The sequence below is a fragment of the Globicephala melas genome, chromosome 2, assembly GCF_963455315.2.
Source record: "Globicephala melas chromosome 2, mGloMel1.2, whole genome shotgun sequence".
NCBI lineage: Eukaryota > Metazoa > Chordata > Mammalia > Artiodactyla > Delphinidae > Globicephala > Globicephala melas.
The window spans coordinates 153,962,046-153,988,835 of NC_083315.2; the positions used below are offsets into that span (position 1 = coordinate 153,962,046).

Here is a 26,790-nt window from a genome sequence, read left to right on the forward strand (position 1 = left end):
TATTCCACTGGAGGCTGTGGATCTAATCACCCTTACAGCTGAGAGCCAGAACAGGTGGGATGACCGTGCAGAATCTACCATGGGCAGCAGGGATCCTTAGGACAACACCAATTTCATAACCAAAGTACCAAGTCACCGGCATAAATTCTGAAATGAACTTGATATCTGACCTTGAAGACAAATCATTCATAGGTTTGGTATCTTTATGTTAGAGACAGGTAATGCTAACTTCTTCAGTGTCTCCTCGAGGTGCCCCAAGAATAAATAGGACTGTCTTAATCCCTTATTCTCAGTCAGCGGGGTTGAAATGTTTAGTGAGAGCAGAAGTATGAGAGGTGCTATAAACTCCTTTTCAAAAAAGGAATGCCCCCTAATTATTCCCTCACCTATCTCCTCCATCTCCACCTGCCCCCCCCCAAATATATATATAGTGTGCTTTTGTAAGCAAGGTGAGTGGGAAGGAAGGAGTCAGAGCCAGCAAGTCCCCAGAGTCTAGGAGGCTGTTGGCTTTCTGTATCCTGCTGAACAGCATAGTTAGGAGAAGTTGGGCGGGGGAGAGAGGGGGCGTAGAATGGAGGCCGCCGCAACCGGAATGTTACCGTGCCTTGGCAGAGCCCTGGGTCAGCTTTCTCCTGGAGTGACAGATGGCCACAACAGGTGCGCCAAGCTTCTTCCTGCCACTCCGGCTCTCCCCTGCAGGTTCAGCCTGGATGTAAAAGCCGCACTCTCTTTAGTGCCCAGAGTCCTGGAGGCCCGAAGGCTTCACCCACCTGGGGCAGCACCTCTAAGGCCAGTCCAGGACAGGCCAGCAGATGCAGCCCTCACCTCTCCTGAAGTTCTTTGACCAGGTCAGCCAGCACGGGCGCTAACCCCTGGGTCCTGAATTCCAAAAGCATCCTGTTTACCAGGGATGGAAGGGCCTCCAGCCATCAAAGCTCTCACCCTCCGGAGTTCCCGGTCCACCTCTCTGCCTTCCCCTTTGAGAACCAAGACGCGTTCCCGCCATTCGCCCCTCGGGTGGGCCCTGGGCATCTGAACCCCCAGAGAGGCACACCCACCCGGGAGAGTGGCCACGCGGTGCTGACCACCAGCTCAGGGGGAGCATCTGTGGCACCGCCGTGTGCAGACGTCCCGGCGCTTCTGCTACTCACGGGGGTTGTTTTCATTTCTATTTGGGGCTACCTTAGCCTTAGCTTCCGCCTTCAGTTTTTCTTCCCCAGTTGCCCGAGTTTGGCTTACTGCGCCTGGGAGAGGAGAAGGGACAGGGTGATCAAAGGTGCAGAGTCCGTCTGCCCGCCTTACACACGCGCGCGCGTGCTCATTCCCCTGGAAAGGAGCGGAGCGTGAGGAGGGTGGGGGGCTGTGCGGGAGGCTCGCGCGGGTGTAGACGAGCGAGCGAGCGAGCGAGCGAGCGATCGTGTACTTGAATGGGGAGGGCAGGGATTCCGGGTCGCTCGGGCCCCTCCTTCCTCGGAGCCAGCCAGTCCCTCGGCAGAGCGCTCGGGCGGCACTGATTTGCTCTCAGGAGTGCGCTATTTGCATACGACTTGCCCATTTGTGAATTTGGTTCCCCAACTCCTCGCTTCACTTCACCTGTACCTCCCAGTGCCGCGCACTTTGCAGGCGCCCGCCCCCCTCTTGGCCACCCCTGCCGCCTACCGGGCACCTCCTCTCACGCCTTCCCTGCTCGCCCACCCACCTCTCCGCGTCCCGTGCCACGTTGGTTTGGGTGGCTGCTCCGCGCCGCGTTCCTTCTCCTCTCCTTCTGTCTCTCCGGTCCTTCTTGTTCTCTTCCTCCGGCTGCTGCTGCTGTTTTTCATCCAGTTGGGAAACCCAGGACGCAGGCGGCTGCTCCGTGGAGCTCTTCCAGAAAGCGCAGGGTTAACAGCCTCCGTGCCCTTACACCGAGACTGCGAGGAAACCGCGAAGAAGTCTCCCACCTGCAGCCCCCCTTTGCCTGGCAGTTCTGCATTGCATCGCATGGGAGTGGAAAACGAAAAAAAAAAAAAATGTTCAAACTGCTTGGATGTTGGGATAAACTAACCTGAACCTACTTGGGTCTCCTGCTGCCTCCTCCTCTTCCTTCGTTTCCACCTTTCCTCTGTGTGGCTTCCCGGAGTGTGCTGTTCAGTCATCCGGCCTGAGGTGCCCAGAGATCAGGAGCTGCGCCTGGCCTCCTCTGACATGTGTGGCATCCCGGGGCTCCCTAGGAGGGCTGCTACACCTGGGTGGACTTTGACATCCTAAATTTCAGCTCCAGGAAAGGGGAGCTTTTGCCTTATATCCTTTTATTTTTTAAGTAGTAGTTGTTGTTGTTTTTTGTGTTTTTTTCATCATCTTGTCTTGAAAACGCTTATTCCTTCCCTCTTTCCAAAATTTGGGCCAAGTCTTCCTCCTGCTATGATGGGCCCCTGGGCATCATGAACTTCATTATTGCTCACTGGCTGGAATTCAAACTGCCCATCTGTGGTGGTCCAGTGTGTTGACCATGCACCTGAGAATCCACGCGAGACGGAGCCCTCCTCGCCGGCCGGCCTGGACGCTTGGGATCTGGTCCCTCTTCTGGGGATGTATCATCAGCTCCGTGTGGAGTTCCTCTAATGTACCCTTCTCCTCCTCCTCTTCTTCCTCGCCGGGGTCTCACTCTCAGCACGAGCACCATTTCCATGGCAGCAAGCATCACTCAGTGCCTATTTCTATCTATCGCTCCCCTGTTTCCCTTCGAGGAGGGCACGGTGGGTCTCTCTGCTCTTTATCCTTTTAATGGGGTGTAGCAATTCCTTAACCCACTTGCCTTTCAGGTAACGTTAAGGGTGGGAAGAGAATTTTAAAAATTGAATTTAAAATAATGAAAAGCATCGCATGTGCATGAGGGAAGAAAATGTCCAGTTTCTCCCTAAAAGGCTAGAGTTTTCTGCCCCAGTCTCCCCATATCCTCTAATGGGTCCTCCTCTCCTTGGCTCCCTTATTCATAGCTTCACAAGCACCACATTCTCCCCTTTGCAACCTTCTGCCTCCTTCACCCCCCATGATGGCAGACAACTTGGTCAGAGAAGTCCCCAGTGCTGCACTTCGGAGGATTCATTCATTCACCTTGCTTTCACCCTTCTTCTCTCTGATCTTGTTTGAGAGCTAGTCGTGGGAGAATAGCAGACAGCAGGAATCCTTAGGTCTTCAGCCTAAAGTTGATTGAACTGCTTTTAAAGTGGCCTGTGTGGTAAAGGTCGGGGGGGGGGGGGGAGTAGCTGAGTGTAATCTTTAATAACCAGTGGTCACTATTGTTCATTTGGGCCGCTTTACGTTTGTCCACATGTCAGAAGGAGAGAGCAGCTATCGTGAAAACCGTACACCTGATATTGCTAACTACCCAGGGGGAAGCAATGTATAAGATAAGGCAAAGTCCATTTATAATTTAACCAAGTGTAAATTACTGCCACTTCAGTTCCACCATTTATGGAAATGTTATTTCAATTAAAGGTAGCACGGGTGGGCTTGTTCACACAATATAAGTACAATATGTTTTGCTCTAAACGACCCTCCTTGCATAGCGATTGAAGGAAGAGATCTATGGCTCTTACATTTATATTCAGCTTTGAGCAGGCTGCCTGAGAAAGGGTGATGTCTGCCACCGAGGTAGGCTCTTGCTGTAATAAACTGTTCTAAAGAAGGGAGCTTCGTTATTTATTTACTATGCACTCCACCCTGGCGGTGAGGAGAATGGGGATCACAGAACCCAACTGCAGGAGCAGCCCTCTGGGGGGCAGCGAGAGCAAACCACACTAGAGGTCCCCTGCCCTAGCTTGTATTTTGAAGGCCTGTAACATACAGACCGCATTCGGAATGTCAGTTCTTCCCACTGCCTCCTAGCCCTGGGTTTCTGCTCTGTGCTCTCTGTAGTGTTAAGTGGAAGCACATTGAGAAAATGCCAGCACGTACTCTGGCTCTTTCTGTCTCTTTACATCTTATTTGATGGAGTTGTCAAGCAGCTCAGTGCTTGTAAGGTTGGTGGAGGCGGGTGGTGGGGAGGAGGGAATGCTTGATCTCGATCTGGTTGCTGTTTTCTCTGTGACTCCTGCTAGGTCGGGTGTAAGCTTTCAAAAAAAAAAACACCCTAGGAGAGGAAAGAACCACAACCACCAAAAATGCAAAAGCAATTTCATGGAAGTAGAAGCTGTTAGCTCCTAAGGAGGAGTGGGGGTGGGATTGTAACGATTGGGAAAGAAAAAAGAAGGGATGGGAGATGAAGCCAGACAGACTATTCCTAATAGCCGTAATTAAAAACAGAAACGCTCAGCGATCATTAGCTAAATTTTGCTAATTAGTGTAAATAATCAGCAGGGAGATGAAGATTATGTATTAGTTAGAGGTTATAGGCTGGCAAGGTCTCCATGTTTTCCGTTCAGGATGTAAACAGTTAAGAGCAGCTACTACTTAAGTGATGGAATTTGCAATACTTACTGGGGATTCCTTGGTCTGTGAATCTCTTTCTTTCTCTCTGGCACTTGCTCTCTCTCTCTCTCTCTCTCTCTCTCTCTCTCTCTCTCTCTCTCTCAGCTAAAGGGGCAAAAGGGGTTGAGCCAGCACAGGTTAAAAACAGCTCTTCTCTATTCATGTCTTCATTGATCAGTGGCTCAGTACCCTCTAAATCTTCTTAACTGGTTCCATCTTCTTTCACATTAACCTACGTCTGATAAGATTCAGTACGATGGAAAAGGAGAACAAAGTAAATAAATGACCAGAGACCCTAGAAAAGGCCCTTAGATGCACAGAGCTGAGAATGCAGTGAACTTCAGGATGTGGCATGACTGAGACAAGAAAGCTCATGAAATCAACTTTTCAGTATCCTCTTTCAATCCTGAAGTCCCATCCCACTGATCTGGGCTTACAGACTGAATGCATCTATATTAAGCAGGCTCCTTGCATATTTAATTAATGTTTTTGAGCTTGAAATCAAGAGAAGCAGCAAGCAACAAGATACCCCAAACTCTGGCTTCAATCCCTTATCTAAGCTGTGCCCTTTTCTCCCTGAAAGGACCAGGAGACCCCTCGGTGCTCCGTTAATGCTCCCCTAATTCTTACTTAGAGTACACTTGCCTTCCCCTAGTCCAAGACAAAGGCTTAGCTAACAGCAATTGTTTTAAAAAATCTTTTAGATGGGGGTGGTAGGAGGCATAGCACCATGAGACTAATGGTTGTTACTAATAGTTTTCTGCCAACCCTATTCCAGAGTTACAAGGAGCAGTCTGTACTGTCTGTGAGGAAGTAAATGCCCTTCCTTCTGGTATAAAATGAAAACTAGAGCCTTGAGTTCAAGAACCTTCTCTGGACTCAAGAGGGATTTTTTCCTTTGCTTGTTTTTTCTACCGTGGTTCACTTTGCACATTTCCTGAGAAGCCAGAGGTCCTCAGAGCTGCCTGTTAATGAGTTTTTGCCACCCCTCCTTCTACAACATCCTGCCCCATAGTGAGACTCACACTAAAACAGATGGAAGAAAGAGAAATTCTCCAAACAGCTGTTCTTCTACCCATACTTGGTTCTGATCTTTAAAACATTGATTATGTATAGATTTGCCTAAAATCTTGATCCTAGAGCAGGCTGAGCTCCTTTATAAGTTGGGGAGACTAAGGCCACACCTGCCTGGGATATCCACAATAGTCTCAGGTTAAGGTTGTGTCTTCGGATACAATTAACTCTCTTCTCAACTGGAGTCTAGTAAGCTTTTCCCCATTGCTCAGTCCCCTCCTTCAGGCTCTCTTCAACTGAACTAACATTTATTTCATGCTCTCTTCAACTGAACTGTTTTCTTTCATGCTCTCTTCAACTGAACTAACATTTATTGGGTATTTACTATGTGCCAGGCTGTGTGTAACCTGCTAAGGATAGAAAACTAAATAAGACATTGTATTGTTCAGCACGGGATCATTTCAGAAGTATTTGGATCATCTATGAAAGATAAGTGCTTCTAAAAATTTTTTAAATTTGAGGGATGGGACGAGGATCCAGATACCCAACCAAATTAATTAATATAAAATCTGAATATCCCTTGTGAAATGCAGATTCACATTGTTCTGTTATTCAGAATAACTCTACAGGTATTTTTCATCCTCAACTTTATTTTCATACCTATATATCATGCTTATTGAAACTCCTGGATAATTTAGTGGTATGGGACATATAAATACTAAAATACATTTGTTTACCAACCTTCAGTTTCATAGGAGAGTTTTGTATATTTGCTTTCCTCTCTCCCACCTGTAAGAAATCCAATGCACATCTACTTAAAAATATTTTAATACTTATAGTTTAGAAAAAGTTTTCTCTACAGAGCCTAGGTTTAGTATGTTCCTTATATTTTATTTTCCATAAAATAGCAGACCTTCCTGTCTCTGTAGGCATTTGGGGGTACCTAGTTGAAAACCTAAAACTCAATTTTACAAGGGAATATACCACAATGTATTTAGAGGAAAGTCTCTTGCTCAGAAACCTATGTGTGTGTGTGTGTGTGTGTGTGTGTGTGTGTGTGTGTGTGTGTGTGTGTGTGTGTAGGTGGGACAACATAAATCCTCTTTGAGTCATCTTAGCAAAGACGGCGGTGGTAGTCCCCCTTGTGGTCCATGAGCCTGGAGTCTTTCTTTAAGAAATTATGCTTCTCATTCATTGTCACAGAGACCCACCTCTGAAGTTTTTCCAGCCACGGGGCTTGTTTTGCTCTGATCTATTGAGCACTTTCTTTTGCTCAGCCAGCTGCTTTCTAACCACTTTCTCTCTCCCTTCCTTCTTGGGATTCAGATTGCTGAATAATTCAGCGTGTTGGTTGACAGATAAAATGATAAGATTTATATGTCTTTGGCCTTGGTGATGAATTAATTAAATTGGTTTCTTTTTCTCTGTCTCGTCTAGATGCGTTGTTTGGCGTCTCTAAAATTTGCTGGCAAGTGGTGGATCTGGAGATTAACTTGTTCTTGAAAGGCCACCGTAGGAAGATTATACTGTCCCAGTGTACGTTTCTTCAGGACTTTCAACACGGATCATTGTGCGGGGGTTGGTGGTGGGAGGTGAGGCCTGCCGTATCAGAGGGAGCAGAGATGAGAGAATTGGAACAATTCCTTTCAGGAAAAACAAAACAAAACCCTTCACCAAACTGGCTGATGGCTGGAATTTAGTAGTAAGACCTTTATTGTTGTACTGTCTGATTTTGAATCTGGAAGACATGACATATTTTATTTTACATTTTAATGAATGAATTTATCAGATCTCAGAAAGCTTACTTTGCTAGGGCACTATGTGATCTGGGAGGGAGGCAGATCTCTCAAGATAAAACTTGAACTTAATCATACTTCCCTTCCTGTATTAGTTTGTTAGGGCTGCCATTTAAAAAAAAAACAAACAAAAAAGCAGACTGGGTAGCTTCAACAACAAATTAATTTTCTCACAGATCTGGAGGCTAGAAGTCCAAGATCACAGTGGTGGCAGATTCGGTTTCTTCTGAGTCCTCTCTCTTTGGCTTGCAGGTGGTCACCTTCTTGCTGTGTCTTCAAGGGGTCTTTTCCTCTGTGTTCCTGCATCCCCAGTGTTTCCTTGTATGTTGGAATTTCCTCTTCTAATAAGGACACTGGTCAGATTGGATTAAGTTTCACTCAAAGGTCCCATTTTAACCTAATCACCTCTTTAAAGGCCCTATCTCCAAATATAGTTATATTCTGAAGTTCTGGGGGTCTAGGCTTCAACACATGAATTTTGTGGGCACACAGTTCAGCCCATAACACTCCTCCTCCCCCAGGACCCAGTCATTGCAAAGTAAAAATGTACGTTCAGTGCATCTCTGTTGAACTCAAACTTCCACTGTGGGAAAATAAAGCCTTCCGTGATGGTGACAGCAATTTACAAAATTGATAAGATGGGGCCTTTAAATATATGGAGAAAACACCACCAGTAATTGTAGTTAATATTTGTGTTTGCTTTCCTCTTGGTTTATCTCTTGTGACTGAGTCTCTACCTTGATGTGCACACAGGCTAATTCTGTCTGACTGCAGCCCCGTGCTCTGCACACAAACTCTAATACCCACTCTCTACGGCTCTCTCTTGAGACCGGCTGCCATTCCAGGCCTGGCGTCCCTGCTCTACCAGGGACTTCCTTTATGAACTACAGCGGCTCACTCTTTTCCTTTCTCGGCACTAGGACGGCATGATTCTCCCATCTGTACGTCTTTAAAGACAAACTGTGTATCTTCAACCTGTCTGTGTTCCACAGGTCTGCCAGTATTTGTAGGTCTGTTTTCTTGACTATGACAATAACTTAGGCCAAAGCCACAGCCACAGCCAGGCTTTCTCTTCTCCCCTCTCCACCAGAAGCAGCATAACGTACAAGAGGGACACACTGTGATGTTATAAAGCCCGCAATCCAACTTCACCACAGTCACGCAGAGACAGAAAGAATGCAGCTTTCATTTAAACACACCTTTTCAACACTAGAAAGGAGCTCTGCGTTGCGTTTAAAATGCTCTGCTGTGTTTGGCCATATCAGGGCAGGGGGCAGAACAGCAGCTGAGTTTATACAGAGCAGGTGGTTTATTTCTACTTACAGTTAGTTTTTGCGAAAGACTTGCTGGGATCGTATGCCAACATGTAACGCACACCTCCTGTGTACCAGGCACTCTTCCAATGCTTTACGTATATAATTTCATTTAATCCTCACAATCTTTGACCTTAATAAGGTTACCGCCGTTTCATAAATAAAAACAGTGAGACTCAGAGAGCTTAAGTGACTTGATCAAAGTAGGGTAGGGGTACGGCCAGGTTTCAAACCTGGTTCTGACCACAAAGCTCTTGGTCTTTTTGTTCTCCCTGACAGACCGTCATCTCAAGAAACAGACAACAAACACAGCGAGTTTAGGGATTATCTGATCCTCTGATGTTCCAGATGGCCCAAGTGGGGACTTAGACAAGGGCATCTGATCAGTATCAGAATCAGCTGGGAACCCGGGCAGTACGACGCTACGTCCATCACCCTCTTACTCTACAGCACGAATGCCGACTTCTCATTCCTCCAAGACCTTTTGCTTCAGGTTGATCTCCCCTTAACCAGATTAAGTCCTGTAGGAATGGATTCTGCCAGCGTTGGATTCTCCCGGCCTTCTGTGAAATTAATGTTTCATATGTATTCTTCCAGTAGGTGTCTGGCTTTGTGCTAAGAGATAGGGTCCTTGTGTGTTCTGGAGGTCTCCTCAATGGGAGACCCTAGTGTGAGAAAGTGATCATATTCAGGTTGGTTCCCATGCAGGGAGACATTTCCTGTCCCGGTTGGGCCTCACTGGCCAGAAAGCAGCGGGGAGATGACTTGTATATTCACCTGTCTCTGTTTCCCATCTGAAGCCACAGCCCAGTTATTATTCAAAGACACGTTCCCTGCCCCAGTTCCCACCCTTTGCTCACCAGCTGTTGAGTGGCTGTATGAACATAATACCTCCAGAAACCTGAAAGCCACCTTTTCTGAGATACTGTCCACACCCTCCCTTTTTTAATGTTTTGAAATATTCCTGTCAGCCACCCCTCACATTAAAACACAATGGTGTATACTCCTGAGTGACTTCCCCCCAAACTGTGAATTTCAACTATTTCCCAGGCAGTCTTTCAAAATTTGAATATAATTACATGTTTTGGGTGCAAATTGTGGTTTTTGCTACATAAGAAACTAATGGAGATGATCCGCCTGTTCCTGTATTTACAGATTATATGCTTCAGAACCGAGGGTATATATTTAGGCAGCTTTTCTGTGTGGCACATTAAAATGAAAATGAACTGGGGTGAGCCACCATGGTTGCTAAGCAGTAGAGCAGGTTGACAGAGCAAAGCATTAAACTGAACCCGTGTCAGTGTTTTACTTAACATTTATTTGCTTTGCACCTTTGTCATTTGATGTTGTCAAAGAAGGGAAGGGGGAGGAGATAGGCAGGGTCTGGCTGTCTGCACAGCTCAAACAAGGAGGAAGAAATAATCAGCCCACGACATCCAAGCGAAATGAGCACTTTTTAAAAGTTGAAATTGCTATACAGGGAACTCTTTTTTTATGAAGAGCGTGCAAGACTTGTAAAAGTGCACAGGTGTGTCTGACAGCTTCAGGAACATGGACCTGGGCAGACACTTGTTTTTGCAGTATGGGCGATGACTACCAAAGAGGAATTAGCTTCCCCAGGTCAAAAATTTTAAATATGCTTCCATTGTCCATTTAATTCCTGGTTTCAAGTCCTAGACTTATCATGAGCAAGTAGGGATAGGCAGCGAAGTCTTTTGGGCTTCTTTATAAGTGATAACTAACAGAATAAAGCCAACTGTTTTGAACCTCTTTTTTTTAATATAAATTTATTTTTTATTTTATTTTTGGCTGCATTGGGCCTTCATTGCTGCGCGCGAACTTTCTCTAGTTGCAGTGAGTGGGGGCTACTCTTCGTTGCAGTGCATGGGTTTCTCATTGCAGTGGCTTCTCTTTGTTGTGGAGCACAGGTTCTAGGGGCTTCAGCATTTGTGGCACACGGGCTTCAGTAGTTGTGGATCAAGGGCTCCAGAGCTCAGGCTCAGTAGTTGTGGCGCACAGGCTTAGTTGCTCCGCAGCATGTGGGATCTTCCCGGACCAGGGCTTGAACCTGTGTCCCCTACATTGGCAGGCGGATTCTTAACCACTGTACCACCAGGGAAGCCCGAACCTCTGTTTCTAATAAAGGCTGAAAGGCCCTTGTGAACAATTAGCTCACAGGGAAAACAAAGTAAGACCCTCTTGGATTCTTCAGGTCAATTTTAGCAGCATTCTGATTTTTTTAAAGTTTGAAAAGATGATTAAAGGGTTAAATCTCAGCTACTGGGAAAATTTGGCCTCCTGAATAATTTGGGTGGGAGGAGGGTCCTGTGACTTAGATAGTCAAGGTTTTATTGTATATCTCTTTCCTTGAACCAATTATTATATATCTCTTGACATGGACCACTATCTCAGCATACTCGGATGGACATCTTTGGGTGTTCACTTCTGTCAATTCAATCTTCTTAGAAAAAATAAACCCAAGAAAGGAGACCTCTGTGCTTTTACAAGAATGACAATAGTATCTTCTTTACTCATAATAATAATAATATTAGTAATAATGATTCACTGTTTTTAGTTCTTTGAATATACCTGACACTCTTCTAAAGGTATCGCATTTAATTCTCCTGAGATAGGTACAGCTGTTTTCGCATTTGGAAGATGCTGACACTGAGGCAGAGAATGTTTGAGTCACTTGGGCCATGTGGAGGAGATACATAGGGCAAGATATGAGGAAAGTGCAGGGAGCTTCCATGCCCTTTCCAGGCGAGCCACTCTCCCCAAGTCTCCACGTGTTCCCCAACCCAGAAGCTTTCCCCAGCCAGACCCTATCCTTTAGGGGTCTTTTGGAGGCTTCATTACATAAGCATGATTGATTAACTCATTGGCCATTTGTGACTGATTCAACTTCTAACCCCTCTACCCTCCCAGGAGGTTGGGGGCGGGACTGAAAGTCCCAACCTTTAACCACCAGTTTGGCTCCACTGGCAGTTGGCCACCCACCCCCACCCTCCCCAATCCTAAGGTGCTTACAGAAAGTCATTTCATTAACATAACAAAAGATACCTTTATCCTCTCATCACTGGAAATTCTGGTAGTTTTGAAAGCTGTGAGCCAGAAACTGTGGATGAAGACTGAATACCTATGAAAAGTGTATTTTGGTCATCTGAATGACCAAATATGTATTTCTTATAAATTATAATATTGCAGTCAGGTACTGAACTAAATGCCTTAATCTTTACCAACTATCCTTCAGGGTAGGCACCATTCTTATCATGAATTTACAGGAAAAGAAACTGAGCCTCAGAGAGTTAAGCAGTTCACCTCAAGTTCTTCCTCTTGCTAAGCAGTTAACCCCTTGCTTCTACAGTTACCCCTTAGTATCCATGGGGATTGGTTCCAAGACCCCCACGGGTACCAAAATCCGCAGATGCTCAAGTCCCTTAAATAAAGTGGTATAGTATTAGCATATAACCTTAACCCATACACAACCTCCTGTATACTTTACATCATCTCTAGATTACTTATAATACCTAATACCATGTGAATGCTGTGCAAATAGTTGTACATACAGTGTAAATGCTATGTAAATAGTTGCCTGTGCACAGGAAATTCAAGTTTTGCTTTTTTGAAATTCCTGGTATTTTTTCCAAATATTTTCGATTCGATGTTCCTGGACTCTGCAGATATGAATGAGACCCACGGATATGGAAGGGAGGGCTGACTGTGTTGAACTTAGGTCAGGTAATCTGCACAAACATAAAACCTGTTCCCTGGTATTGAGAACAACTGATCAGAACACATCCCTCTATTCACAAGTCCTGTTGTATTATAGGAAATTATGTGTGCTTTCTGAAGCAGCCCTTGGATATTCAGATAAGTTCCAGAGTCAGCTGGTAGGGAATGGTTACATATTCAATCAAGGATCCAAGAGTGAGGGACCCTCTTTGGTGACTCACCTACCTCATTTTTGATTCACCGTAAGAAACTCATTTATCAGGAATTTTAGTTTCCAACATATAGTCTTTCTCCTCAAATTATAATTTAAACCACCAAACCTTCCTGATTTTAGTTCTTTTACCTGCAAAATGAAAGAATCTCAATTAATGATCTTGAAGTAACGTGCCATCTTTATCTTAGCAAATTTGGTATTCATCTTTCTATCGGCGCCAATAGGCACAATTCTGATGATTTCTAAAATACCTTGTCACTCTTATTAGATCACCTTTGAACCTACTTTTATTCTCGACCATTCATACATATGGCAGAAGCTTATTAATATTGAGGGTATAACTAATGGAATGAATATTTCAAGAGTATCAATGGTTTTCATATTGGGCGAATACGTGTGTGTGCACAAGCGCATGTGGGTGAATGTGTGAGCTAGAAAAACATAATGTAGCATAAAGGCCTTGATAGCAACCTAGTCAGCTCCTGACCTGGAATGTGAAGATCAGGCATGAGGACTAAGACTGCTGTGCATCACAGACGTAAAGACGTTTCAGTACCTGTTCCTTATTCTGGTGTCATTTATCAGTGTGTTGTGTCAAGGGGGCTTGCATTAACACGCTAATTACAATCTAAGAGGGGGACAGTGTTAATGTGAGATAAGAATGTAAACCTGGGGACTTGGACCTCTATAGCCAATCCCTGTCTTTCAGGTGATTTATTTATTGGGTTTTATATGCCATGGGGTCATTTTATGTGTATGTACTGCTAACCCCATCATCTGTCAGTTATTAGGGATCTACTAGACTAGCTATCATATAAGAACACTCTTTCCGACAGTGTTGAGATAGTGACCCTTTATTTCCCTGCACAGGGTAACTTAGAAATAAACCCACCACCTGAACGCTAAGTTTTTCAGACCCAGGGGTGATGCCCCTAAAAGAATATTCTGATGAAAGGTCTTCATTGGACTGAAAAGCTGCCTTGCATTTGTGGAATTACCAAACGCTGGACTTGGAAGAGGTCTATAGGGACCTTTTCCAATCAAATTATTTTCATGCAGAGAAAGATTAACAGCCTGGGAGTTTGTGAATTGTTCCCAAATCACACTTGTCAAGTTAGGGGCAAGTTGAGGCTGAAACACCAGTCCTTTCTGTACTGCACCACAGTGTTAGGATGCAAAAGCAGGTGTCACCTGTTTTGCTGTGGACAAGGAGACTGGGATGGTCTCTGGTACAACTGAAGCACAGAAAGTTCAGAGAGCATGAGAGCCAAGTCACTCCAAACACTCAAATTGGTTCCCTTAATTGCTGTCACAGAATGCAGTCCTCACTCCGTCCCAGGCACTGCTCCCTCACTGGGTCCCTGCTTTCTCTCTGCCCCAGCAGCCTGGAAGGGAAACTCAGTGCGCCGCAGTTCAATCAAACTGTTTGACGAGAGCTTTTGAGCCTTATTACATGGAAGGTTTCATCCTTCCATGGAAGGAAAAAGAAAGAAATTAAATTGAAGTGTAAATCAGTCAAGAGCTTAGATCCTGCACATCCTTTCTTTTTAATCAGGAATAAAATGAGAGGAGAGTTTTAAGGCTCATCACAAGACACCATTAACTACCCAAGGAACTCTTGACAGAAGATGGTTTGTCGTGAGAAGAAAAGTGTACAATCTATCCAAAAAAGGAAGTATCCAGAAGTTGTTTAGAAGGGTGACACAGAGGAGGAGGTTGGCTTGTTCTCCTGTGGCTGCCCAGGCTTCAGTTCCCCTAGCTAGCCACATTTTCTTGCACACATTAGGTGCTCAATGCATACTTTACATCAATGAGGTAGTATATTATGTAGTGTGTAGCAGATCATTATATATTGTATATGAAAGGGTAATATGTTTTCAATTCATTCAGTTTTAGACACTGCACTGGAAATCAGTATTCAACATTTTGGCCAGTTTTCCCTCATGATTGAAATAGTTTTGGTATATTTTTCTAAAATTGATTGATGTTTGCAATTTTACAAATTGTGTTTTACAGCATTACAGAGAAAATTCAAGATCTTGTTTGATCCTCACCACAGCTCTCTGCAGCAGGAGGACAAGTAGTAGAATTGTTATTTGTCCCTTTTTTTTATTTTTTAGCTGATGTAATCAAAACTAAAGGAACATAACTGTCTTAACCAAAGTCATTCAGGTAGTCAGTGACAGGGCAGAAACTGACACCCAGCTCCTGTCCACTGCCCTGCTTTGCATGACTGAGTATCGGGCGTAGAATTTCTGGGCTTTCTGGTAAAAGAGAGAGGAGAGAACAGCAGAGAGAAGAGTACTCGCAGAAGCACCGTTAGGACAGAAAAGTGTGATATGCCTTCATTGGACTTTGCGCTTAATTATTAAGTACTTACAGTGAGCAGTGCGATGCCCTGGGCTATGCTCTGCAGTGGACAATTGAAACGTAGGGTCTATACTCAAATACTTACAGTGTGGTTACAAATTCTTTAAAATACGGAGATCTATCCTTTCCATCCCCACAGCAATCTCAACCATGTCACCTGGATGGATAGTTGTAGCAACCTAATTAACAGACCTTACTAAGCCTCTGATTGCCCCTTCTGTCCGTGCTCCACCCACCATTGAGCCATCCATCTCAAGTACCAATCTGTTCATGCCATTCTCGCATGGGCTCCTCCCAGACTACAGGATGAAGTCCAATCAGATCACATCATGCCCTCTGTAACTAGAACAAAAACTAACCCCTTACCTTCGTAATCTTGCCCCTGTTTATCTATTGACTTCATTTCCTAACACGATCTTCATTAGACCTTGGCCTAATTCTTTTTTTTTAATATTTATTTATTTAGGCTGCGCTGTGTCTTAGTTGCAGCACACGGGATCTTCGTTGCAGCACGTGGGATCTTTAGTTGTAGCATGCGGACTTCTTAGTTGTGACATGCGGACTTCTTAGCTGCAGCATCATGCAGACTCTTAGTTGCAGCACGTGGACTTCCTAGTTGCGACATGTGTGCGGGATCTAGTTCTCTGACCAGGGCTGGAACCTGGGTCCCCTGCGCTGAGAGCACAGAGTCTTACCCACTGGACCACCAGGGAAATCCCTTAATTCTTTTTATTTTATTTTTTTAAAATTTTTGTTCCTTGAACATGCCAATTTTGTGCCCATCATAGGGCCTTTATATTATCAGTTCCTTCCCTCTGGAACATTTTCTTTTTCATCTGGATTGCCACATGTCCATTTCTTATTATAACATCAGGCTTCAACGTCAGTGTCATCTCCTTAATGACCCAGTCTAAAAAGCACACTTTCAAGTTCCTCTCCAGCATAACAGCATGGTTTATTTTTATTATAACACAGATACCTCCAAGAAAGTTCATGTTGTGTGTATTTGCTTCCATCAGCCTCTGAGACCTTGTCTACCTTGTTCATGGTTGTGTCTCCAGTGCCTAAAACAGTGACTAGCAAGGAGTGAGTTTCCTTAAACATTTGCTGAACGAGTGGATGGATGGATACCTGACATATATTCCTCTCAGATGTGGCTCCCACCCAGCATTTTAGCCTCAATACTCATTAGGCCTTTTCAGAACTCCATGACTTTAAAGTATGTTCTTCCCTCGATTGGGAATCTCTCCTATGTGGTAGATTTCTCCGCATTTTTCACCTGACAATTCACTCTGTAGTAACTAGTCTGCCAAGCATTCCCTACCTCCCATTAGCACAGTGAAGTTCTCAACCTTCTGTGTTTTTCTCTATAACACTTTTCTCATCGAATAATTAAAATTATTAAACATATATTAAGCCTCCGACTACATTCTAGGCGCTGTCCTGGGTGCCAGATACTTAAATATGAGTAGGATTCAGGCCCCGCAGAAGGTTCATGCCGTGGTAGAAGAGCTCACTCTCATTTTATTAAACATACAATATTGAGTTGCTCCCATTCATTGATGGTGATTGTTTTTCTCACTAGATTCTGACTTATTTAAGGCTCAGGAATGAGTTATTTTGGATGACCAACATAGATCTTGTTTTGTAAAAGGTGCTTGATAATATTCATTAATGGAAGAATCTAGTGAGTGGATTAAAAGGTAAGAACATAAAGTATTGTAATGCATGTAACAGTTTGACAAATGTCATGAAATAGGTAGAAACAACCATGGGAATTTAGAGGGGAAAATGTCGCAACCCATTAGGGCATTAAAAAGAACCAGGCGGCAGAGGGAAACCTTACGTCGTGTTTTGAAGGATGATTTCTATGGGCATGCAGGAGAAAGGGACAAATAGATTTAGGGGGAAAAAAATAGATGTTCAGGATTCAGTGACCCAGTTTGCTGAAGGGTGAGCCTGTAGAGGAACGTTGAGAGAAGGGCTGGCAAAGGAGACTGGGGCTCTTTGATGGAGGACATTGAAAAATCATTATCGTAACAGCACCCTTGGCATTTATCATTTACAAACCAGTAAGGTGAGCATTATCTGATTTACATCTTTCAATCACCCTGTGATTCTTTTGTCATTATCACCATTTATAAGAGAGGAAGAGGGTCAAGGCTGAGAAGTTTATGCTTAATCCTTTTGGGAGGGTACTGTATCTTTTCAAAATGCAAATCTCGTTTTGTAACTCCCTTCCTTTAAAAAAACAAAAGTAAAGAAACGGACAGAACCTCTTTCTTCACGGGCTTCCAATAATCCTTCAAATAAAGACAAAACTGTTCAGGGGTGCCCGGCTGGTCTGGCCATCACTGGAGTTTTTAGCCTCATCACACACCAGGTCCTTCCACCTTCTCTATTGTGGCTTCCTTATCTCCTCTGTCATCCCTACTCTTCCTTTGCAGATTTGCCTTTGCTCATTCCATGTAGGCAATCTCCTCACCTCTTCCCCTGGTTGACACCTACTTCAACCTGAGGTCTCTCTTTTGTATATCACCTCCTCTAGGAAGTCCCCTTCCACTTCCCTCAGAAATTCAAATTCCCCAAATACAGTTCTCATAACCTTCTGGAACTCTCCCCTGTTGTACATTTCACAGTTGCTGCTTTACATTTAGTTGTAAGATTATTTGATCAGTATCTATTTCCCCAAATGGGTTGAAAGTTCCATTGGGGTCAGATAGGATCATGACATCTAGACAATAAAATGTAAGACACCCAATTACATTTGATATTCAAATAAATGACCAACTTTAAAAAGTTTATTTTTTTTTTTTATTTTTTTTTTTGCTGTACGCGGGCCTCTCACTGCTGTGGCCTCTCCCATTGCGGGGCACAGGCTCTGGACGCGCAGGCTCAGCGGCCATGGCTCACGGGCCCAGCCGCTCCACGGCATGTGGGATCCTCCCAGACCGGGGCACGAACCTGCGTCTCCTGCATCGGCAGGCGGACCCTCAACCACTGCACCACCAGGGAAGCCCTAAAAAGTTTTAAGTATCAATATGTCCCATGAAATATTTAGGACATATTTATACTACATTTCTTCTGTTATTTTTCTGAAACCCGAATTAACTGGGTGTCCTATGTTTTATCTGGCAACCTTCATCAGAAACCACATCTGCTTCTAGCACAGTAGCTGGGAGTGCAGTAAACAGATGATCATTCAGCATTGGATGAATAAATGAAATGAATTAAAAAAAATGAAATTAGTGTATTCTGGCAGTGTCACGTAGGGTGAATTGGTATGACAAGAGGTTGAATTTGGAAGGACTAATGAACAAACTGTTGCAATCATCAGAGGTAAAGGTAGTAAGTACCCGAGTAGGATGGTGGCATTGAGGAAGGAAAGGAGGAACATTTCCAAGTAGGAATCAGAATTTGCACAGGTGTGACTATGTAGCAAACCAGCATCTTGAGGAGTAGGGGAAAGAATCATTTCCAATGACTAGTGATTAGGATCAACAACAATGAAAAAGGTAGAAATAAATATAACCCCTCTCATTTATATGCTGCTTCACAACTTTCAAAGTGTTGTTCTGTGTTCTACAGCATTCCTCTTTGTAGGAGAGGCTTGTTTCTGAAGATATGGCCAGTTAATGATTACTGTTCTTTGTAAATACATTAAATTTCCTAGTCAATGTTGTTGATCAGCTCAGAGATGTTTGCCTTCATTTCTGTGCATTTTTAATCAATTTTTACTTAAGCTTCATATTTCTCGGTGCTGAACCCTTTATTTCTGAAGCACCAGGTATTATGTGTAACAAACCTCTGGTGCATTTGTATTAACTGGCTGATTTTTACAATCATCAGGTTTTCTAAAAATGGGCTGAAACTAGCCAGTAATGAGATGACCAGCCAGAGGCTAATTTCTGTGTTATTTCTTCCTGAAGCAAGAACAGGTGGAGGTTGACCAGTCACAGGCTCCCACTTCAGATAATAAAGATGTAATTCCAGTCATTCAAGTTTGTGTTGAAAGAAAATCTTTTCATTCCCTATTTTTCAATTAGGGTTGAGTGTAGCTCCGTGGCCTGTAGCTACAGGAGGGCAGATGAGCGTGTATTCTTAACTAGATGCGTGCACAGAGACCACGGTTGACATTTCCTCAGCTGCTCTTGCAGAGGCCTCGAACATTTTTCCTTGGCACATACTTGCCTGTGAGTGGCTGTTTGAAAGATCAGGTGTGATGAGTGAGTGATTAAAGGAGTGAGATGATAGAGAGGCAGGCATAACCTAGTGGAAATAACCTAGACTCTCTACCTTCACACACCTGAGTTTGACTGATCAATATCTCAGTTAGCAGATTATTCTAGACCAGAGGTCAGCAAACATTTCCTGAGGGGCCAGATAGTAAACATCTTTGGTTTTGTGGGATATACAGTCTCTGTTTCCACCACAACTACTCAACTCTGCCCCAGGCAGGGTGAGTTTGCTGACTTCTGCCCTAAAGCTTAAACTTCCTGAAAATCTGAACATGGCAACCATAAAATCTATATGATAAGGTTGTTGTGATTAAAATTTTCTATCTATACAAAGAACGGAGCACAGAATGTGACACATAAATAAGCGTTCAGTAGATGCTAACCAGTGTTGTGATGATAATAAATGAATTTCAGAGCTCCAAAGAATCTTGGAGATCATAGTCAATTTTCTCCTTTCAGACGACGTCTAAATGGAGGATCCAAAAGGTACAGGGACTTAACCAAGGCTAGTGTCATCTGTTTCCCCACAATTCTGCTCATATCACCACGTTCAGGATTCCCAGCCAATATGGCAGCATCAAGCCAAGCGACATCTCAGGGGATATTCGAGCACTGAGTCAGCATGCATGCGTTGACTAGCGACCATGATGAGACCTGGGCTGTATATTATGAGTGATACAAAGATCAGTGAAGTCCTTATCCTTGAAGATCTAGCAGCTTTTATTTACTCAGATAACTCTAATGAGGTGGGAAGTGACAAGTGTCAAAAGAGTGAGTGTGTGCCAAGGCTTCTGTTTAGGTGCTTACATGTCTCATCTCATAGGATCCCCTTAACAGTTCAAATTGTCAGCATTTTACCCTCAAAGACACTAAGACTCAAAAGTTAAGTAAATCTGCTCAAGGTCAAGCGTTAGCAAGTGCTAGAGCAAGGATTTGAACTTGTTTCTCTCATCGCACAAGACATCGCACAATGTCTACCAGACATTGGAGAAGACTTTGTGGATGAAGTGTTTTTCTGTTAGCAATTGCTGCATAACGCACTACTCTGCAACATTTAAAACAACATGTTTAAAACGACCATGCTGTTTGCTGGTGATTCGGTGGGTCAGCAATTTAAGCTGGATCTAGCTGAGTAGTTCTGAAGGCATCACGTTGCATCCCTCATGTGGCTGTAGTTGTCTGGCAGATGGGCTAAGGTTGATGGTCTAAGATGATCTCACTCACATATCTGGTGGCTGGTTCTGGCCGTCAGTCTGGGGAAACCTTAGGTTGTAGAGGGCAGGCCATCTCTGCTCTACGTCACCTCTCACCCTCTACTTGGCTAGCTCAGGCTTCTTCACACAGTGGTCTCAGGGCTGCATTTTAAGAGAGTAATAACAACAGTAGCAAGAACCTTTAAGAGCTTGGAAGTCGCATCGCACAACAGTGCTTTCACTGCGTTCAATTGGTTAAAGCAATTCTCAGAGCCAGCCCAGATTCAGGGGGTTAGGGAGACAGAGTCCCCCAGTGGGAGAAGCAGCAAAGTCACATTGCAAAAGGGTGGGCATGTGGGGATGGGAGGAATTCTTGCCGTATTTGCTAACAATCTACCACAAAGTCATAACTGAGCTGTGAGCTGGGCCTTAAAAGAAATATAAAGATTTGGAAAGTGTTGACTTTGGCAGAGCCGGGATTATAAAGAGCAGCATATTAGTCTTAGCGGAGAATGGGGCCACACACCTGTACTATATTACCTAGGAAATGTTCTCTTGCCTTTGGTCTAACAAAAAAAAAACTGCTATTACTATATGTAGGGACATAACTACAAGTGTGGTTTCCATATATATGATACTTATAACTTTTCAGAGGATTTTCATTTCTATTATATTACATTAAATGTGCTATATAGTTTTGTTGCATTTCGTTACTCAGAGAAGGAGGGCACAGCTACTCCCTCTTTTCCTCTCTGCCATTTGGTGTCACCTTTGCAACAAAGCAGATTCTCAGCTCACTTTCCAGAGACAATCGTGTGACCCATCAGCGGTGATTGACTGTGGCTGAGTGTCAGCCGCAGCAGCTGTTTTGTTGTGAAGATGAAAGTTTGCTGGACCTTAAGATGGAAGGGAAGAGAGAGGAGAAATTTGATTTCATTGGCAGCTGCCTTACCCATCTTCATTAAGATGGGCTGTGGATACTGCAAGGCCATTCTGAACCAGTGGTCATAGAACTAAGAGGCACCGCTCACCACTCAACTTAGGCAGCCTGTATTGCTGCTTGAGATCTGTCATCTGGGTGGTTATTGCAGAAGGAGAAGGAATCTCCTGTAGGGAATACAGTGGTCGATGTGTGACAGAAGTGAAACTGAAAGAAATAGATTTTTCTATTAGCTTCAAGTCACACCCTTGAAGGTGACAGCACCTGATTCTCTCAGGCAGGGTTCAAGCAAATCATTCAGGCTCCCAGAAGACAATATGGGATTAATCCCCCCTTGCGTGCATATGCATGTGTGTGTGCGCATACATGTTGTGAAAACTATGTGACTCCTCATTTGCGGTCTTGGACTTGGCTCTGTGTGTATATATAGGGGATGGACTTGTGGACTGGAGGTTGGAGTAGGAAACTGAGATGCAGTGTGAAGAGAGAAGTAGGAGAGAGGATCCAGTCCTAATTAGAGGACTCTTGAAATGAGCAGATCAATATTCAGTTCCCCAGATTTCTGGCTCTGAGCTCTTTCCCTCCAGAAAGTGTTTGCTGAAGGGAGGCAACAGAACATCTCCTTTCTTTCTGAAGATCAAGCATTTCAGATGGCAGCCTGCCTTGCATGTCTCTCCATTTCTGAGGTTCCTTTGTATTTGAGTCCAACACCTCACATCCTGTGGGTTGTAATAATAATGGTAGCAATTACCGTATATTGAGCCCTTGTCGGGTGCCACATGCACATGCATTGTATATATTACAGTGTCTGTGATCCGCAAAAGAATCCTTTTAAGATAGGTATCATTATCCTTAAGAAACTTAGTCTCAGAGAGGTTAAGTAATTTGCCCAAGAACACACAGCTTGTAAAGTGGCAATGCAGGGATCCAGAACCCCAAAGCCTGTGTCCTCCCACTGTGCTACCCTGTCTCTTCAAGGCTGGGGCAATAGGAGATACCCTATATGAATGGTGGGAAGATTCATGAAGGGATTTTTAATTCAGCTCTTGTCTAGATCTTCTTTGGAAGGTCTTCTCAGCTGACATACGGTCAAAACACGAGCCATCTCATCTAATAGTGTTATTGGAAAGAAAGTAAAGATTGTGGGCAGTGGAGGCTTTTGGAATCAGGAGGGACTTGCTGGATCACCTAGTGATTCTGCTCTAACATATTCTCCAGCCACTGTTGCTACCTTGTACAGAAAAGGAGGTCTGGATAGGCCAAGGGGCAGGACCACAGTGTTGGAGTTAATGGCAGGATGGAAATGCCTTCTCTCTGCCCCTCGCCCTCTCTCCTCTACAACACTGCACATTTCTTGTGGAATAATTTATATTTTTTAGGTGTCATATTAAAGAAGAAGGTAAAGACTACTCAGTTGTGATCAACTTAGGCCAGAGGTTGGCAAACCTTTCCTGTAAAAGGTCAGATAGTAAATGTCTTCGGCTTTTCAGACATAAAGAATCTCTGCTGCAACTCTTCAATTCTGTCCTTATAGTTGGAAAGCAGCCACAGACCATATGTAAATGAATGGGAAGGACTGCATTCAATATAACTTTATTTACAAGCACAAAGAGGGGGTGATTTGGCTTGCCAACCCCTTCCATAAGCTGTTCGAGGTGTAGCTGTCCAGGGGAAATGTTAATCTCGACACTTTAGGATTTCTGCTCCAGTAGTAATTATACAGTAGTAATTAGTAGTGGTGGTGGTGGTGGCAATAACAGCAGTAGTAGCAGCAGCAGAGACAACAATGCCATCTCTTTATGTTTACTTTGTGCTTCAGGGCTTACAAAGTATTTAGACAATTATCATCTCACGTAATCCTTTTTAAACCCCTGCTCACAAACTCCATAAGCACAGGAGACTCACCAGCTGAGGAGTGTGGTACAATGAAAGGAGAATGGTGTAGACTGTACTTCATGGTAGAAATTGGGGCTGTGGGATACTAACGCCTAGAGAGGATACTTGCACATCTCCTGGCCCCCTTAGGCACCAGTTCATTCAGCGGCGTGATGAGTGTCAGAGCTTCCCGAACACACACTTGCCAGTCCGTTCCAGCTTTGTGTTTAAACCTGTGCGGAAAAGAGACACTTGGTCTAAGAGGTTGTTGTCTGAGGAGAGCTTTTTGTCTCCGCCCATCACCTTTTTGGACCCCGATATGTTGGTGAGTAGCTATGAAAAGTGACCTGTTAACACCATTCATTCAACAAACATTTATTTAACACTTAGAGGCCTTCAGTCGGTGCTAAAGGCAGATGGGTACGTGCGGCTCCTGCCCTAAAGCATCTTTTGCTCCGCAAACACCCACAGGAACATGCCACAGACCCTGGTCATCCACTCTGCACCTACCAGAAGCACCATAGTGCTTGTCGGGTTTTGGAGGCAAAATGAATGATTTTGTCTGGGAATGATTTCTAGTTCTGCCACTTGTTAGCTGTGTAACCTTGGGCAAGTTCCTTATTCTAGTCTGTGTGTCAGGTTTCTCACCTGTAAAATAGGGATAATATATATATATATATATATATATATATATATTTTTTTTTTTTTTTTTTTTTTTGTGGTACATGGGCCTCTCACTGTTGTGGCCTCTCCCGTTGCGGAGCACAGGCTCCAGACGCGCAGGCTCAGCGGCCATGGCTCACGGGCCCAGCCGCTCCGCGGCATGTGGGATCTTCCCGGACCGGGGCACGAACCTGCATGCCCTGCATCGGCAGGCGGACTCTCAACCACTGCACCACCAGGGAAGCCCGGGGATAATATATTTTTAAACCATGGATAGTGAGGATTTAAGCACTAATACATGCAAGGTGCTTTTATGCCTGGCCTTTGTAAGGGCTTAAATGAATGCCAACCATTATTATTATTATTTGTTGCTGTTGTTGTAATTGCTGGTAAAGAGTAACTACCCAAACTACCATGCAATGGACCATACAAACCTTATTGTTTTCACCATGAACTTCATATGTTTTCAAAATCCTGGCTACCTGGTTCTTAGGACATTTTTCTAGTACCTGGGGGTTCCACAGCCAATGTATCTTTTAAAACTTGTTGACAAACACAGAGTTAAATGGCGTGAGCAGCATTTGTGTCCTGACATTTTATAAATGGGAGTACTCTTAGGGGTTACCTAGGTCAGAGTCACATTTTGGAGATAAGGACCTGAGGTTCATAGAAAGTAAATGACTTTGTCAAAGCAATATACCTGGGGCAGAATAAGGGCTAGAACTTCAGTGATTAGGTTTTTTTCTTCTGGTTTTAAAAATCTTCCCCCGGCCATTTCTAAGTTATTCCATTTCACTTAAAAATTTCCTCACATTTACCTGATTATTCTAAGCATTCCCACTGGTTACAAAAGATTAATAAACTCTCATGTAACCCCGTGAAGCCCAGTGGCTTGACTTCATCTGCCCCCAGTTTTAACATCTCCCTTGAGTGAGGGAAGTTCCTTTCAAGGATCTCTAAGGTGGATCTCAGTTTATATAAGATACCATCTTAAGGAATAAGATCGGGTCAGAGTGGGATGTTACTGAAATCTTGGTGTCAGCGAGACTGGGATATTCCTCTAAATCTATGGAAAGTTCAAAAACGATATCCTTTTTTTAAACTTAAAAAACAGTTGTGGAGCTTCCCTGGTGGCGCGGTGGTTGAGAGTCTGCCTGCCGATGCAGGGGACACGGGTTCGTGCCCCGATCCGGGAAGATCCCACATGCCGCGGAGCGGCTGGGCCCATGAGCCATGGCCGCTGAGCCTGCGCGTCCGGAGCCTGTGCTCCGCAACGGGAGAGGCCACAGCAGTGAGAGGCCCGCGTACCGAAAAAAAAAACAAAAAACAAAAAAAAAACGTTGTGTTCTGGTGGGAAATAACTACCAGGCTGTGCAAAAATGTACTATGTGATCTGTCTTGGAAATGACCTGCGTGTGTTGACCCTGAATTGTTCTCTGTTCCTGTAGAGATTTCTGCACCGTTGCAGAGCATCTCTAAGTGCTGGGATGCTTTGTCAGTGGAAATCCCTTCCAGAGTGATTGGCATCCATTGATTCTACTGTAGTTGGCTCATAGGTGGGGGATCGAGAATAAGACATCACAGCCATACATAGACTGTACATTCCCTCTGAGGACAACGCAGTCATCCTTGTTGAAACCTCCTTCTTTGACAGCCCTTCCTTTTTATTCTTCATTATCACACCTCTTCCATGTCCTTTGCTCTTGACACTGGACACTTGCTTCACAGCAGTCAACAATGCTCTGGATTTTTATATTTAAAGACAAATGCTATTGTTATATGGTTTCTCCCCCATTAATATACTCACCTATAAAGAGCCTTTAACTTTAAAGGCAATGCTAGATGTTTTGGCAGAGATTCAGGCATATGTGTGTGTGTGTGTGTGTGTGTGTGTGTGTGTGTGTTGTGTGTGTGTGTGTGTATATATGTGTGTGTGTATATATATATATATATTTTATACAGGGTTATTTGTTTGCTTGGCTGTTTTTAATGGCTCTTCATTAACACCATGATCTTATCTGGAAAACTCATTTAATCTGCATAGAACCTGGAGCATGTTGTTCACATTTCCTGCTGCCAGCTTTCCAAGGTCTCCAGGAGGCTGGTTTCTCGTTTTCCTCTCAGCCCTGACACCAATTCATCATCAGGGATAAGCCCCAGTTGTCTGCAAATTGCTGTCTCATCAGGTCTGCAAGATACATCTTGTTTGACTCTTCTCTGCGCCTTCCATTAACACTTCAGTACTAGGGCTTTGGGAAGAGCCGGACCACATCACCACATTGGCAACTGTGGTTGACGAACAGATTCTGGTTTTCCCCATTATTGGCTTCATTAAACTTGACAGCCTTTTTAGTCTCTAGATAGGGTGAACCTTTTTTTCACTGACCCTTATTAAGTGCTGTCTCCTTAAGAAGGGTCACTTGGGAAGGGATAGGTGGGGGCCACTCCTTCTACTTCCAGAAAGTAGTTGATTTTGGTAAACAACGTTGATTCAGCTTTTAGAGTTCTTTTACCTCTCTAATTATTATAGCCATCATCTATCAAATGCTTACAATGCACCAGACCCTAGAAATGATCTCATCTATTCTTCCTGATGCATGGGTATTATTAATATCCCTATTTCTCATAAGGAAACTGAGTCTCAAAAAGATTAAATGAGTTCCCCCAGGTCTCACATTAATAAAAGGACAGAGGCTGGGAATTGAACCTGTAAGTCTCTACTCAGAGCCAGAGATTTTAACTACCTTACTCCACCACCTTCACACTGCCTTCAGCTATTTGATTAAGTTTTAGACTTACCCATTTAGAATCCTGAGTTCATTCTGATTTTATCAGGTGTAATAGTTATCTGTTGCCTTGTAACAACTTACCCCAAAGCTTAGAAGCTTAAAACAATAAACATTTATCATCTCATTCCATTTCTGTGGGTCAGGAGTCCAAGAGTGGCTTAGCTGGGTTCTGGCTCAGGGTCTCTCATGATGTTGTAGTCA

The 26,790-nt window shown here is 43.9% G+C and overlaps 1 protein-coding gene across 22 annotated transcripts in view; it reads left to right on the top strand.

The window, feature by feature from the left end:
* NRXN3 (neurexin 3) overlaps positions 1-26,790 on the top strand; it is a 1,711,975-nt gene that overhangs the window by 1,131,348 nt on the left and 553,837 nt on the right. For 3 of the 22 annotated variants that reach the window (XM_030831934.2, XM_060295137.1, XM_060295139.1), the window contains exon 1: positions 1,541-2,735. The exons of 16 other annotated variants lie outside the window; for them this stretch is intronic. In XM_030831934.2, coding sequence (XP_030687794.1) covers positions 2,489-2,735 — 247 coding nt within the window. In that variant the 5' untranslated portion in view covers positions 1,541-2,488. Of the gene's footprint in view, positions 1-1,539; positions 2,736-26,790 lie in introns of those variants that run through there. 3 more of the 22 variants (XM_030831937.2, XM_030831933.2, XM_030831935.2) reach the window with 2 other exon arrangements.